General features: G+C 39.4%; 2 protein-coding genes across 4 annotated transcripts in view; one reads left to right on the top strand and one right to left on the bottom strand.

Moving 5' to 3' along the window:
• RB195_018729 (uncharacterized protein) overlaps positions 1-3,744 on the bottom strand; it is a gene marked incomplete at both ends in the record, with an annotated part of 11,517 nt that extends 7,773 nt beyond the window's left edge. Inside the window, 5 exons of one of the 2 annotated variants that reach the window (XM_064186294.1) lie at positions 555-632; positions 1,272-1,439; positions 2,152-2,312; positions 3,503-3,610; positions 3,671-3,744. In XM_064186294.1, coding sequence (XP_064042174.1) covers positions 555-632; positions 1,272-1,439; positions 2,152-2,312; positions 3,503-3,610; positions 3,671-3,744 — 589 coding nt within the window. The remainder of the gene's footprint in view (positions 1-554; positions 633-1,271; positions 1,440-2,151; positions 2,313-3,502; positions 3,611-3,670) is intronic. The other variant, XM_064186295.1, reaches the window with a different exon arrangement.
• RB195_018725 (uncharacterized protein) overlaps positions 1-16,507 on the top strand; it is a gene marked incomplete at both ends in the record, with an annotated part of 52,940 nt that overhangs the window by 17,123 nt on the left and 19,310 nt on the right. The window contains 2 exons of one of the 2 annotated variants that reach the window (XM_064186287.1): positions 13,412-13,504; positions 13,852-13,987. In XM_064186287.1, coding sequence (XP_064042173.1) covers positions 13,412-13,504; positions 13,852-13,987 — 229 coding nt within the window. Of the gene's footprint in view, positions 1-13,411; positions 13,505-13,851; positions 13,988-16,507 lie in introns of those variants that run through there. The other variant, XM_064186289.1, reaches the window with a different exon arrangement.

The raw sequence follows: 16,507 nt of genomic DNA, 5'->3' as shown, positions 1-16,507 counted from the left end.
CTTAAATAGTAGCGAGATGTTTATGTGATCTGACGTGGAACGTTATCTTTATCGATAGGAAAATGTCTTTCACGTCATTTTATGCTAAAACATCCTTCTTTGATAACTGTTTGGGGAAAACAGGAGGAAAAACCCATATTTCGCATGATACTTTTAAACTTTGTCTAGAATACACTGGTATGGAGTGTTTGAAGCTGAAGTTCGAATGTTCTCCAAATGTAGAACTGAAGCGTTTAGAAAGAAGACTGTGAAATCTTTCGCTTTTAGTTATAATATAAAAAATTAAGAAAGATTGTTGGAGATACACGAGTCTAATTTCATAGAAAACGGCACTAATATTAATTTTCGTTGATCAGCGAGAAAAGGAAACACCACAGATAGTCTGAAGTCCGTACGCTCAAACTGTTACTCAGCCCGGCTTTAGCTGTGGTATATATATATATATATATATATATATATATATATATATATATATATATATACCACAGCTAAAGCTATATATATATATATTTTGTTTTTTGAAATATATTCTGAGTGTAGGTTTGTTTTCGCACCTGGGAAAAGGGCACACGAATACGTCATCGAAGGGTCGAGGAACATGCGGAACATGTCGTTTCCAAGGTCGTAGTGATCTGAAAACATTGTTATAAAGGCCCTTCTTTCAATCTTCTATATTTCATCAGATTCATGAAAACCTGGACTTGGTAGTTCCTACAAGATTTGTTATCAGGGACCTTTTGGCTTAAAAAAAGTCACTCCTCTCATCAAGGCAGTTATTCAGTGTTTTTGAAGTGTGTACCTACCACAGTTCTCTAATGTTTTACAAAGTCTATAAGACGTTATTCTAAAAATGAACAGGTTGGATGATATGTGTCAATTCATATTTTTGACAACAACAACTTCAAATGTTGTGCTCAGTTTTAAATTGAAGTCGAAGAGCGCCTAATTAAGGGAAGGAAGAGGTATTGTAGTTCAGCTAGTTTCTCTCTTTGTCGTAATTGACGGAAACGGTGAATTCCCCCACTCTTACTAACACAATTGTTTTGGACATTGACTGTGACGTTCTCGTTTCCATTCTAGATAGAAGGTAAAATTGAACACTTCTAAATGATGTGAACACGATTGAATCACTTTTTTCTTCTAGTTTTTGAGCGAAACATGAAAAAGAGTGTGTTTGGATGTTCGTCTAGAGTTCTCCGAAGAAGATGAATTACGTAATCGTGCTTAAGTTTGGTCTTTCACTTTATCAAGCAGCAGATGAAACTGCCAACCTTTAATGTTCTTGGCACTTTGTTTGAGAGTGTTATCCCTGAATCGATGTTGAATGTATCTGTATGTGTTCACCAGACGACGAACTAGACTCAGCATCCATTCGAAAATCAAATTGCTCAAGCTCTTCAGAAGGGGCTGCTTCCTGCTTCTCTCGCCTTTGTGCTGCTCTGGAATCTTTCAAATTAAGCACAAGAGGAAGGAAAATAGATATAGGATTTACAGGATACTGAGCAAGTGCTTTAGTACATAACCGATCGTCTACACAGTTAACTACCTCTCTTTTAGTTACTTTTCTTTATTCTGTAAATGACATTCCTTTAACACGAATACAAGCAATAAATTTGAGACGCGTATGTTGACTAGATTCAGCACATTAACGTGGAAGGGATGAAAACGATGTGAAGATTAATGGCAAAATCTAGCAAAGCCAAACGGCTGACGGTACCTCAAAAAACCCACCCTTCTCTGATCTTATCGCACTGATCTTTGGAATAGATGTGTGCGCTATTTCTTTGGGGCAAAGGTGTACGCTGTGGAGGTTATATTTTATATCTTGGAATTGTCCCCTCATAGGTAGGGAACGAATGCAACATCGATTACAAACCGTACGAAGTCCACATCTTGATCGACTGTCTCTATCAGATTCACCAGAAAGCTAATCTAATTAAATATGACCAACTCAAATTTTTTTCGTCTAATTATTCTCTAAAAATCATCCTCCTAGGCTTCTGCAAATTAAAGATTTGAGGTTGAACAGGTCATTTCTGAGCAACGACTGCATTTGGTAATTTTTGACCAGAAACAAAGTTAGTCGAAACTACATTATGCTTGTTTTATTAGTACGTTCCTTTGGAGAAAGTTGCCAAATGGTGGACATACTTCTTGCACGAATAAGCAGCTTGAGAAACTCCTTTGGATTTGGTTCTGCAGACCAGTCGCCAGCCATATACGCCTCTCCAAGCCCTATTTTTTGATCCAGAACCATCAACCAACAGAAGTGGACGGGATTATGAAGGTACATCGTCACCAGCTCAGTGCTGCTGCAATGCATCGCTGTTCAAATGTTTTGGATCCCGTCAAAAGGAAAAATGAATGAGTTGGAAATGAAGGCGCATCATGTTCTTGTAGTTAGATATTTAATGTATTGTTGTTCACAAGAAATAACTGCCAGCAATAATTTCGTTACTTCAGTGCATAGCGGACATTTACTTCTGTTTGACATTCATTTCCATGTTTCTAAAACAATTCTTATTGAAGTATAATGTACTTAACAAAATGATGGTAGTTAAAAAACCATGAACCTACAAAATTTGGAAAAAAATTATAGCTAGAGAGAATAACATCTCTGTCACATCCAGAATGGAGATGCGATAGAGGTGTAGTATGTAGATGACAGATATTCTAAAAATGGATGTAAAGGGAGTTGTTTGAAGCTGATGCCTGTAAACAACTGTATGCCACCAATGGTGCGCTAACGTGAATGAGTCTTCGCTAATAACAACTGTAGAAAATTCCTGGTTAGCTGGTTTTCGTTCCTGATTAGCTGGTTGTCGCTATGAAATGTAGGGTCCCTATTTCAAATACACAATTTTTCTAATCGGCCTGATCCCTAATACCAACAGCAACACTGAAAATACAAGGATTAAGTTGAATTTGTGTAATCTAAGCGCTGATAACAACAAATAACGGAGCAACCACATGGCATTCAAATAACTATCAATTTAAATGTCTCAAAAATATGTGTGTTTTTAATGTTGCAGCGAACAGGTTCCGAATGCGTAAATCCACTTTGGAACCCACTTTAAATTCAATTCAGCCAATGACTGGAATATACATCGATCTTAGTTAACGAAATTAATTAACTGTTATTCATATTTTAAAGACCAATTGTTTGTTCTTCTAAAGTTATTGACAGTAATTGTTTGAACAAAGGTCGCAAGAAAATTTCGATTAGCCTTATCCCTATAAAGTCGTCAACAAAAGCCCCGGCGGAAGTTGATCTCCTCTGCTCATATAGATGTTATGTGTGCTAAGTGCATTACTACATTACTGCACACGTGGTTTGCTCGAGAATGTTCAATGATTCACATAAATATCACTGTGAGATACCTTGTTCAGAGTTAGGTAATTATTAGGATGCTGCACTTCGCTAACTTACAGATTCACTATGTATATGCCGGGAACTATATGTGTGAAGGCGTTCCCATCTTTCTGTTATTCAAACACCTACTCGTTGTTGTTTTCAACTTTTCCGCCTCCGAAATTCAACTCCTCTCCAGTGAACGCCATTGAAAGTTTAAGCTTTTCTGAAGACTTCCCCACTATCGCATCCAAAAACCTGCAAGTGTTTAAAGATATCGATCCAAAGATTGTGAGTCTTCAAAGTAGTTGTTCTTACCTGCTGATAAATGGAATGCAAACAAATTGAACTAATAATGTGTAGCCGAACAAATGTGGTCCTTCGAGTGGCATTTGGTATATCGGTGAGAAACGAAACAAAGAAGCAAGTTAACGATTTGGCCTGTACACAACAGGATTTCTTTTGGATAACTTGTGCGGATATAGGCATGTATACTAACGTCAATCAGTGATTAACACCAATGTCAAACTGATCGTTCGGACGAGCAGTTTATGGGGATTTTTTGCTTTGAAACGAAAGGATCTAAGATAGGTAAGATCTTAGTCCGCTGATAACAACGAGAAAGCGTTGACATTCCTGAATTACTCAATCCCATGAAATACTAAAAATGAACAGTCCTTATTGATTGCATTCTTCAGAATTAAGTTCAGGCCTTCTCAGAGGAAATTATCTCAAAACTTTTCTTGGCACCTACGCTGAGGTAGATGGGTATGTTGAATTTTTGTGTACGGTCACCAAAAAAGGGGAAAAAATGGGGTGGAAGGGGTCCACCACCGTGAGGAAGGCGTCGGCGTCGCTAAGCGGTAGAGATGGGTGACACGGCTCCCCTCGGCGTCGAATTGGTGCGCTGGCGTAGTAAAGCGGTGAAGTGGGTGGGACGGGTCCAACGGTGTCGAACTGTGCGGGGCAGCACAACAGCACTGCGCAATAATTCGAAACTGATTTGGCAAGAAATGAGACGTGGTGAACCATCTCATTGCCGTGACAACTGTGTGTGTTGCGTTTCACATCTGCACTTTCGTTCGCACATCTATTTTCCCGCACGTTAGGCTCAGGTTGGTAACATCCCTTCTCCAGAAACTGGAATGCAAATGGCTGCTTGAATAGTAGCTTATAGTTTACGTGATCTGGCACTGCACCTTATCTTTATCAGCACAATGATCACGTTCGCGTCATTATCTGTTGGTATTAGTGTTAGTGTTGTTTCTTTCTGTGCTAATTATTGAGAAAAAGAAGGAGAAAGACCTACTTTGGAGTGTTTTAAACTGTGGAGTTATCGAAGGAATATAGGCGCAAAATCAAGTTTGAATGTTTTTCAGATGTAGAACTGACGAGTTTAGAAAAAAAAAACTATGAAATTTTTCACCAGCGCCTAAGTTTCTAGAGAAAACAGCAAAGAATTGAACAACAACAATAAGTTGTTTTAAAAAAATCAAATTCAATTTCGCAGAAAATGCCTCTACTTTTAACTTTTATTAATCAATGAAGGCTAGAGGAGCGAGCGCCAGAAGTAGTCAGAAGTACGGCTTCGGCCGGACGCTCATACTGGCTAATCTATAAACTCCAATGTATATTAAGTAATCTTGATATGATCTCAAGCAGATATGTGTGCTCACGTTCGTAAATCAGTAGCAGGGTTTTAGTCGCCAGATTTTACCTGGTGATCTCCTAATAGAACAGTTTGAATATAGGAACAGTCCGAGAACATACCAAGGAGGTAAAGTAGTCTCTTTAGTCATCAAAACTGTAGAACAAGATCTAGATAGGGATATGTTCAACAAATATCCTCGATTTTTTTTATTGTTGGAACTTCCGCCTATTCTTAGCAACGATAAGTCTTCATGCTGAGTTCTCGGCGTAAGATTCACTTCTTTGCAAGGAAGGAGTAAAGTGTAGGTAGCTTGTATTTGGACTGCATAGTATAAACACAAGAGATCCAACAAGACGCAATGTATAAGCGGATTAGGCGGAGGCGGGTACTACCCTCAAGAATGTAGAGCGGATTAACGATTCGAACTGGATGCGAGTCGATACCAAAGTGCGATTGATTCGTGCAGAGGTTGGCGGAGACATCTTCTTTCCTTTCGCGGTCTCTCGCCGTGGAAAGACCCATCACTGTGCGGATATGGTCATCGTAAACTCCTGACCTTATTCTCCTCGCGTGAAAACATCACTGCGCTATCCTAACATCGACGTACTCTCGTTCAATTTACCGTCGATATTTCCAATCCGCTAAGGTCGGCAATCGATAAATCCATCGAAACCAGGCACTAAATCACTGTTAATAGTTGCTAATAATTTATATACGTGTAGACGTGTTCACATTTACTTGCTATCATAGAAAGATTACTCAACAAATTGTACAGCTTTAAGATTAGTTATTAGTCGTAGTTTACAGCTATCGTTTATCATGCATTTGCAAACAATTGATTTCTTAAAAGAAAGACTAACTTTTATTCGAATCCCTATTTCTACTCAATTGACAAAGGTTCTGAAAAGGAGGTGATCTAGCGATGCTATCTTATGTCAACTAAACCAAAAAGAACTTTTATACTAAAACTACATCGCTAGTGAAGCCGTCACGTGTTACATTTATTTCCTCCAACTTTTTTCACCGTGGAAATTTGATGTCTAACAAATTGATTAATAGCTACGTAGTAAAAATGTAATTTTCTTTCTCAAACTTTGTAAGATTCTCATTCCCATAGAAAATTTCTTATGCGTCTCTTAGAATCCCGAAGACAGTCGTTGTCGAATAAAAGAAAGGAAAACCGTTTATCTATCTGTCTGCGCTACTCTATCCGTCTTCCGTAGACGCACTGGCGCAGTACAGGTGGAGACAGTGATGGGCGTTGTCCAAATCTAATAGGCTCACCCGGAGGTTTCTTTGGAGAGTAAACAAGCCGGCACCTTTTTTTCATAAGTCTTTCGGACTGTTACATAAAACTTCCAAGAAATTAATCTCAGATGATTTGAGACAATTCCAACATCGTCAGGTGGATTGAAGACGCACGAAGTGAGACCAGAGATGCTTTTTTTATCACCAGATATATACTGCCAAAAAAAAAATAGCACAAAATTCGTATGAGCCACTAGAAATGGTCTCACGGCTGTGATGACAATGCTGCATCTTCATATATTTATTATTTGTAATTTAACTTATTTGTAATTTCCTATCCCTGCATCCCAGCATGTTTGTCAGTTTCTTTTTTCAGAAAAAAAAATAAACACGATCTTGTATAAGATGATTAGCTTTTCTAATAAGGTAGGGATTTCTACCGAACCGTGGTAGTAGGAGGGACTTTAATTGTAAAATCATATGTTAAGTAATGCTGACATCTCTAGCAAAGAGACTGCAAACATTTTGCGACATTTTTTAAAGGATGGAGGAAAGAGCTTGTAGCGGTGACAGGATTACTTTTGTTCTTATAATACACGGAACTGACTAACTATTTATATCCGCCATAGATGTGTAACTAAAATGATGCCCCAAATAAGCATAAAAAGCTGTATTTGAAGATACTAAGCAATAAAATTCTCAGGTCACTGAACAGAACATCTGTGATACAGGCTAAAGCTAAATTGTTCCAAAAATTGTGGCGGAAATGTACATCAATGTTGAGAATGCTGTAGTTGGTAAGGACATGCACTAACCTTTGATTAGAGAATGCAATCGAGAGGCAGCGAAGCGATTGGTATGGGTTCCCCTAGGTTAAAAAGTAAGCTGACTTTCTTTTTCGAACTCTTGAAAGTTGCGTTCACTAGGTGTTTTGGCTGGGAATATCAGCAACCAACAAACAGACCTAGAGATTAATAGGTAAATGGCAAGTTACACAAATGGTCTACTTAAGAGAGATACACAGGAAAAGATACTGACTTGGTTGGCAGGCTAATCTTATCGCCTGGCCCCATTGCACTCATCTTCATCTTCGAATGTCGTCGTTGAACATAATTCTGTTCACTTTTCTTGATCTTGAACAAGAACTAGCACAGAATCCTTTCATTCGTTTGAGAATCATAGAAATCCCTAGAACGCGTGCACTAGACGATTGCTGAACTGTTTATAATGTCTCTGAAGAATCAAAGAGTGTTTTTTGTGATTAATTTCGACCGGCTGTGCGACATGTTGATGTCTTGCCTTCGGTGCACTAGATTAACTTCTTGTATGATGGTCGACGACCACTAAGGTTTGGTTGGGGAGCTTAATATGGTGCAAACGAGCAGCCTCAGCCCTTTTTTGCCGTATCTCATCCTTTTCATAGCTTCCATTATTTTCCAGGATACAGGCCAAAAAATACCTTATCTACGAATTCCATCGATTGCCCATTAACTTTGATTTCTGCTAAATATCTTCAGGAGACCCACACTTGCTTGCACCTAGTTGAACGAAAGCCTAATTCACTAACAGCAGCTAATTTCGCTACAAAGTTGACAACACATTACAGTTTCTCAGTGCTTTCCATAAATACAACAGCTTTGTTGGCGCACCTGAGTTCGATCGAAGGGGGCCATGATCTCAATAATAAGATATCGCCAGACACTAACTGACTATATGGGCAGGTGTTGCGCATTCGGTAAAAGATTTGAGAAAGGAAAAAAATTTGAAAAGGGAAATTAAAGGTCTCTGACTGCAGATTCGACGGTTCGAAACCGCTCAAGTGCCAGCCAAGCAGAGTCTCTCCGAATTCGACAGATTAATAATAGATTTGTATGGGTGGATAAAAACACTGACTTCATGCACGCTCCAACACGCTTGGCTCCCGCAAGTCATTGTATAAGCCAACATGAATTAGTAAATCTTAACGATTCCGAATTGCAGTGAAAAACGGGGTGGCGCATTCCAAGCGGATTGATATGACAGAGACTTTAGACTTTTTAAAATCGTGTTCTCCATATAACGTCAGTGGTAGAGAGGTTGAACTGTGAGGAGCCTCTCACCGCACCTTGCCTTTTTTCAGTTCCCTTCAAACGATGAAGTTCGTTATGTGATGTTTGGACAGCATTTCGCCTATTCCCCATCTCTTTCTCTGTCACTTTCCTAATGTTGAACGATTGTTGACTCTCTCAACGACCAAAGCTGGAAGCCAATGCGCTGTTTCTCTGCGATCTTCTATAACTCTGTCCACTACGATCCTCCCAACCTTTTTCATAGCACGCAAGAATACGATTACTTGATAGGTCTTAGAATCCGTGGCGGATGACTGCTTGTGAAGGGGAACTATGATAGCGTGCCTACAGGAGTCAGCTCTCCTTTCTTCAATCCTCTTTGTCTTGGATGATTTTCACCACCTCACATTCCTAGGGTCCGTGACGGATAACTTTTTGTGGATTGGGAATATGATAACGTGTCTGCACGAGTAAGATATCCGTTCGTCTATCCATATTGAATGGATGATCTTTGCCATCTCACGAATCTTAAACGGATGAAGTTACTTCAGCATTTCTGCGCTAATTCCATTGTCTCCACCAGATTTTCCATTGCTCATCTTTTTGATTACAGACCAGAACCTCCGACTCAGTCGGTGATTCCTCGTTAACCGCATCTGTCGTTTCTATTAACGTGATCGAGTTCAGGAACTGATGGCACTTGCTGGATCAGCGAGGTCTTGAAGTGATCTCTCCAAATTGGAACTCCTCCTCAGACCCTTTTCTTGGCTGAAATCGCCAGTGCTGCGAGCGAAAGGCATAAAGAATTATACTTCACCGACAGCCACTCCTCTTGCACTGTTGGGGGCTGAAGGACATCTTTTCACTTTGCCACTATACTGTTTTAGCAAATCATAAGTCTAAGCAACGTAAATTCTTGTCCTCTCACGCCTAATCAAACTCCTTCGCTCTTGACGTCCATTCGTTTTCGCGGTCTTTTTGCAGCTGGCAATGCAACTTCCTTCTCAGACCCTTTTCTTGGCTGAGATCGTCAGTGCTGCGAGCGGAAGGCATAAAGAATTATACGCGGATTTTGTTCCCACCAATGCAAAGGCAAACTTCTTCCGCCGCAATAGAACCGGGAGCGTTTCCCTTGCAGCGTCTCGGATGCACTTTGTGAAAGAATCCGCATCGCTAAGCTTCTCCCTGGTAAGTGCTGTAAACTCACTTTTGTTCGTCTATATTTTTTACGTATTGTTATACGTATTATATTATTTTATTTTAATTTAATAGTTGACATCTAAATTAATTTTGTGAAATTTTATTTATTATAACTAATGCGAGTTAATGTAATTCATTTGTAACAATTAATTTATAATAATTAATGCTACATTAGCGACTACACTTCAGGGAATGAGTGGAGGAAATGTAGTGTTCTACGTGATAGAGTCATGGAAAAATCAGGACACCACAGCTAAAGTAGGATCGCTAATTCATCGACAGAATACGATTCATAACTCCCCTCAGTTTGATCTCTGTTAAAACATCCTTACACCAATAGACTCGTTAACGCGAGCCCTACCTAATGAATGTAATTAGAACTTTTAAGACCTGTCAGGGAAACAGTTTTTGAAAAAAATCACTTGGTACACATTGAAAAGGCTGAGTCCGAGATGATTGCGACCGGAGGATATATGATCTTTGACGTGTACAAGTTTTTTGAAAAGTGAAATTGTGGTTACATATTCGTAATCTTCATGATATTGCGAACAATTTGATATCTCTTGCAGCTATAATTCCGTGACAACGAAGACTTTGTAAATTTGACTAAAGTGACATGTTTCAACTCCAGGAACGACCGACACAACCTGCTCAAAAATTATTTTCTCACAAAATTTGCAAGAAAACTATTTCTTGTAGGATGACCTTGCCTCTTGATTTTCTAGCTCAGCAGGATTTTGTGTTTTTTTGCAGCTAAAGTTACAACTTCGGTATTTTGCATTTCTTACTCTGATTTTTAGCAGTTCGTAAATCGCTAACAAACTAGGTTTGCCGTCCGTCGGCACAACACTATAGAAAGCAATCTTTGTCCTATGATTTGCTTCAAAGTTTTCTCTAATAATTCTCAGCTTTGGTCAGTTTGAACCTGCAAAGATATAAAGCTTTTTATGTATTTTTACAGAATGCTTATTTTTTGTGATTTACAAGAAGTTTCTCCAAATATTAAGTGGATATGTTTTTTTTTTCAGGAGAAAGTGATCTACTGAATGGTGTTAACTTCAAAAATTCTGTATCTTTTCAATTTTCATCACAAACTACTTCAGCCTCTGTGAAAGGCTATTGTCATCCAGGTACGTCGACCTACCAGATACCTTAGGACACACACCGAGCTACGGCTGCGTTACCGCATTGATTACCATATTTGAAAAGAACAGAATAGCTTTAGAGAAGAATGTTGTTTTACAAAAAGAAATTGTTTGGGATGATCTGCTTTCTTCCCGGAAGTTTTAAAAAAATCTTTGCAAACCCTTGAAATTGAAGATTCTGATAATGAAATTGGGGCTCTGCCCTACTAAGCTGTCGATCATTGACATAATTCTAAATCCACACTTTGGTAGTTCTATTTAGATTTGAGTTTCAATGATTCTTTATTTTTCTTCGTTATTCGTTCGCTTCATTCCAGTCATCGTAGAAAGATTCGTTTAAACATAATTATTTCTTTGACTTGATGATTTTACTTCAATTTCGAAGAGCTAAGAATGCGGATGAAGCCAAAAAAGTAAAGTGAATAAAAAGAGAATAAGACAGACAGTTCTGAAGAACATCGCTCTGCAGGTATAACATTCTTCTCTATAGTTATTCTGTTCTTTTCAAATGTGGTAATCAATGCGGTAACGCAGCCGTAGCTCGATGTGTGTCCTAAAGTATCTGGTGGGTCGGCGTGCCTGGATGACAATAACCTTCCACAGAAGCTCAAGTAGTTTGTGATGAAAATGGAAAAGATACAGAATTCTTTGAAGTCAACACCATTCAATAGATCTCTTCCTCCTGAAAAAACATATTCACTTGATATTCGAAGAAACTTCCTATAGATCGCAAAAAATAAGCTTTCTCTAAAAGCACACGAAAAGTTCTATATCTTTGCAAGCTCAAAACTGACCAAAAGCTGAGAAATACTATAGAAGAAATCAGAAAAAAAAACAGGACAATGACTGCTTTCTATTGTATTGTGCGGACCGATAGCAAACCTAATTTACGAACTGCCAAAAATCAGAGTAAGAAATGCAAAACACGCAAAATGCAGAAGTTGTAACAGGGTGCAAAAAGGTGCAAAAAAAAAAACACAAAATTTTGTTGAAGTAGAAAATCAAGAAAAAAGGTCATCCTACTACAAATAGTCTTTTTGCAAATTAAAAAAAAAATTAAGCAGGTAGTGTCGGTCGTTCCTGGAGTTAACACATGTCATTTTAGTCAAATTTACAAAATCTTCATTGTCATGGAATTATAGCTGTAAGAGATATCAAATCGCTCGCAATATCATGTAGATTACGAATATGTAACCATAATTTCACTTTTCAAAAAATTTGTTCATGTCAAAGATCATATATCCTTGGGGCGCAATTATCTCGGACTCAGCCTTGGTAATGTGTACCGGCAGGTAATTTTTTCAAAAAGTGTTTCCTTGGTAGGTCTTGAAAGTTCTGATTATATTCAATCGGTAGAGCTCGCGCTCACGAATCTGAAAGAGAATAAATAAATTACTATTAATTTTGATTGATCAGTGAAGGGGAGCGAAGTGAACACCACAGAAATTCTGAAGTACGGCTTTAGCCGGACGTTCAGACTAGTAAACGGCTACTTTGTAGCCTTTTACTTCTAGTTTTCATAAGGTCATCTAACCAGTGATAACACTGTAGAAGGTATGATCTTTTCTGTAAAACCTCTTTAAGTCTATAAAGAAGACTTTGACTTCATCTCCTTCGCAGTTTGATGTTGGAATGTATCCTAATGATTGTAAAGCTGTCATTGATTCATATCTTCTTTTCTGTTTATATCGCATTCTTGAATGGAAGTCGTTTGAAAGGATTGAAAGAATTGAAATAGGTGATTTGAAGTTCTGTTTTACGACAACGATAGAAGGCCGTAAACGCTGTTACGCCTGCCCAGGAAAGTAAAAATAGGATGAAACATAAACGTAACAATTTCATCGACCGCCGTTGGAAAATGGCGGTGTGCGATACATTTAACAGCACAGAAAACGCTCAGCAGGGAAGCACTGGGACCAATTATCAAATTTTCTTATGAACTTCTTCAAAGAAAGATTTGATACAGTCTGTAGCCCACACAAAAGGATGAGCCACTTGGGATTTCTTGCACGTGATTTGGAAAAGTGAAAATATTGCAGATTTGAGCACATTGAAAAACAACGGGTGTACAGGTTATCTCCATAACGCTGTGTACGAATAAACACGGCAAGTATCAAAATCCAGCTCAAGGGAAAGATCAGGTGGTGGCAAGTGTTTTTGGTACGTTATTTTCATTTGCCCAGTCGTGTGCCCTCCTACATATACTCACACAGACGGGTGCTGGTGCGGTGAAAGATGCACACTTCAGGTGTTTAAATTTTCAACGGTAGGCCTGTTTTGTAGCAATCGAAGAATAAATAAAATATTGATTTTATCAGAAAAAAAGAGAATGTTTTTTTAGAATCCGAAGAAGACAACAGCGCTGACTCATAGTTATTAACTACGTTTATTTATTCCTTTGAATTCTTTTCCCAACAATACTCAAAAAAAAGCTTTTTGTTTTCTTTCCTATTTCCTGAATTGTACTATTTTCATCAAACGGAATCCATCGACTTCCAACAACTGGGCTGACTTTTTTTGCTTTCCTTCTTTTGGTTTAAAAAAATTATACAGATAGGGATGTTGTCAGTTACAAAGTTAGGGTCACTGATGAGACTGAATAAAGAGTGATTCATCTTCAATCTCATCCAAGGATCAAATCATGAGCGGAACCATATGAGTATCGAAAGTATTTCAGCAGAAACGCAGTTCGTACGGGATGTATAGGCAGCAATTGATCCCAAAGCTTTGGCTACTGAAACACTTCCGCAGAGTTTTGTTATTGCTCATGCGGCAAAAGGCAACGATTGGGAAAATTTCTGAAGTTGGATGGTATTCTCCATCATTAAGTAAGGACTGGAATCAACTCTACACTATCAAGGTGAAACTGCGCCAAAACGGCTTGAGACCAGTATTCAGAGCCATCGCGCCATCGATCTGCAGACTCCAGCAAAGATACATGCATCGAGAAAAAAATCGTGCGCCCTCACGAAAAGGAGTAAATTCCTGCGGAGGCTACTTTTACGCAACTTGCTGCTTGTTGCTTAGCGAAGAATAATATTGATCTAACTCTGTACATGTCCTCATTTTGTGAAGGAGCACAGGTCATATTCTCCGACATGGTAGACGAGTAGCGGAGAGCTCCGTGTATTATTCCATTTTAATTTTGGCGCTAATTACTTAAACAGTACCAGTTTTGCTGCCATTCAACTAAAATTCCTTTTCAAGGTTGAAATCGCAAAGCGACGTGGAGAGCAAGTACCAGAAACATGGGGTGTTGAAAGCGGAGGACATCTCACAACGAATCCAGAAAAAATTCTTGCTGGGGGTGGCCTTTTTCCTCTAGGAGGATCAGAAATTAGCGGTTGGTTTCATATCTTTTTCAACTAGCCGTTATGTACGCTGAAGTTCTATTGTGAACACAAGGTCTCGAGTAAAAAAGTGAAACGTCATGCGCTCATCGTTATCCTCCTAACACATTAAAGCGCTCTAACTGTCATGTAGCCTGCAAAAACAGATGTTAAGAAATTCCTATGTTATCCTATATAAAATTTTCTTATACAGGTATGATTTTAGCCAAGATCTGAATCACAGTTTCGAATAGCTGTGAAGTTGAAGATTGAACTGCTCTTTACTAAACTAGACAGGTTTGTAACTATCCGACATCCTGTTTGCTCACGTATAGGGCAGGTATAGTCCGGTCAAAACGACATGAATCACGAGTGTAATTGCGGTGCATTTGCGTGTGCACTCGAAACGGCGCGGTGAAGGAAGCAGTTAGAACTGAGGTGGGACCGTCGCAAACTGTGGAGATGGGTGGTGCCAGCAAGGGTTTTACCACGCTCCTAGCCGCTACGCACCACCGAAGCGCCAAGGGAGAACCCGGGTACGCAATTGCGCCGTGCTTAATGTCGTTTTGAGCCCACTACAGTTCTCAGATATAGCAGAAAGTTTCCCACACCTTGAAATATCTGTATATTTCTCTTCGTGAATTCGTTCATTTTGCTGGGTATTCGAGTCAGTATCAGTGCATTTTAGAAACCTTCTACTCCACATCATAGAAGGACGTTGCACCCCAAGAAACTACCTATTCTTCCAAAATGGGCTAGGGGTATCTCCTCATGCCGCTAGAAGCTTTTTTTTGCGCGGGTTGACAGCAATGACGCTTTGGACTAATTGAATACAACCACTTTGTCAATAAACGCTGCCCAGTCAATAGAACCTTCCTTGTGCAAAGGTTTACAGTCTCCACAGCTTCTCGCAGCTAAGTTGACCCCCCATAACTCTCAATCTAGCCCGTGCAGATTACCATATCTTTCAAACCCACAAGTATTTCCCTTCATCAGAAAACTGCGAATTTGAAAGGGAGAGAAGTGAAAAGCGAATTGACGCAACAACTTCTGGCATACGAATACTTTAAACTAAGCGCATACTATCGGAAATTAAAGAGAAGAAATAGATCATTCTATTCAATAGAAAACTAACACGCATATATTTTCACGCATCCCATATTTCACACATTTCACCCTATTCTATATAAACTTCCAGCGTAAAAGTATATGTTCGTCACAACGAGTTCAATGTTCAGCTTCCAACTATAGCGACTATTTATACGGCTATTTTATGTCCTTATTTCTTTATGTGCATTCTTTGAACTCCTTTTTACACGTTACCTTTTTATAGCTTCATTTCTATCTATTCTCTGCATAAAATCAATCATCAATCAGATTGAGTGTATTAGTGGCGAACCGAGACCTCTGTATGTGCGAGATACAGAGACCTTTAAGTACTATGCATGTGTACGAGGCATCAGTGGTGCCTCTCCAGACGTAGGATGCCAGTTTTACTTAGCATTTCCAAAAAGAAATGCATATAAAGCGAAGAAAGTGTAGAAATATAGCATAATACAGAACACTGAGACTTTTTTTTTTCAAAGCATCCCTTGTATTTTCTGAGATGAATGTGTGGGTCCTTTCTTACAACTCAGAAAAAAACATGATAACAAAATTATCACTCACATTTCTAAATGCTATTTCACTTAAGCCTCCACAACGGTTTACTGCCTTATAACGGCGTGGAGGTGACTCTAGGCGTCGAACTGCGATGTACAGCGGAGGTTCGTCCTCCTGCAGGGTCTCCCAAGCTGAGAAGGAGTTCGACACACCCGACATTCCGACTTCTCGGAATCGGAAGCCTAGCTAAGAGCAAACCACTGCTAAGATTCACCATCATCTTGGCAAATGTCGCAAGGTGGCTCCCTGATCCATATAGGTTGGGCGACGACCTGTGGTGAAAGCTAAGCTCGCCGTGGCATGGCTGCTTAGTTTGGGGAAAAGTCTTTTTGCCGCTCCTCATATGCACTGCCTCAGTACTCTGCACACTAGGTCCTGGTTTTGGTGTTGGTTTTGTTGTGCACATCTCTGTCGTCCATCTTGTCGATTCTTATTGTCGAGATTCTTTGTCGAGATCCTGTCACCTCGTCTGGTCATTCTTCGCCTCCGCCCTCTGCGCCAAAAACCCATCAATATCATCAACTGCTACTCACCAACATCAGCAGTTGATGAATCCGAATTGGACGCGTTTTAGTAGGAGCTGGAGGAAGTAATCCGCAACAAGAAGTCCTTCTACAAATTCTTTGTCGGAAACTTCAACGCAAAACTAGGAAAGGCCACAGAAGAGGAATACAGGATTAGAAGATTTGGACTCGGGGACCGGAATGAAAATGGCAATCGTTTCGCTGGGCTGTTGTCCGCCGCTCGCCTCTTTCATGGGAACTCTCTTTTCATGAAAAAAGATCATCGTCGGTGGATATGGGAATCCCCCAACGGCGCGACTCGTGCGGAGATCGACCACATACTCACCAACCGGAGGTGGTGTCTACTTG

Source organism: Necator americanus, chromosome II (assembly GCF_031761385.1).
Source record: "Necator americanus strain Aroian chromosome II, whole genome shotgun sequence".
NCBI classification, from domain to species: domain Eukaryota; kingdom Metazoa; phylum Nematoda; class Chromadorea; order Rhabditida; family Ancylostomatidae; genus Necator; species Necator americanus.
This window is presented reverse-complemented; position numbering and strand designations above follow the sequence as displayed.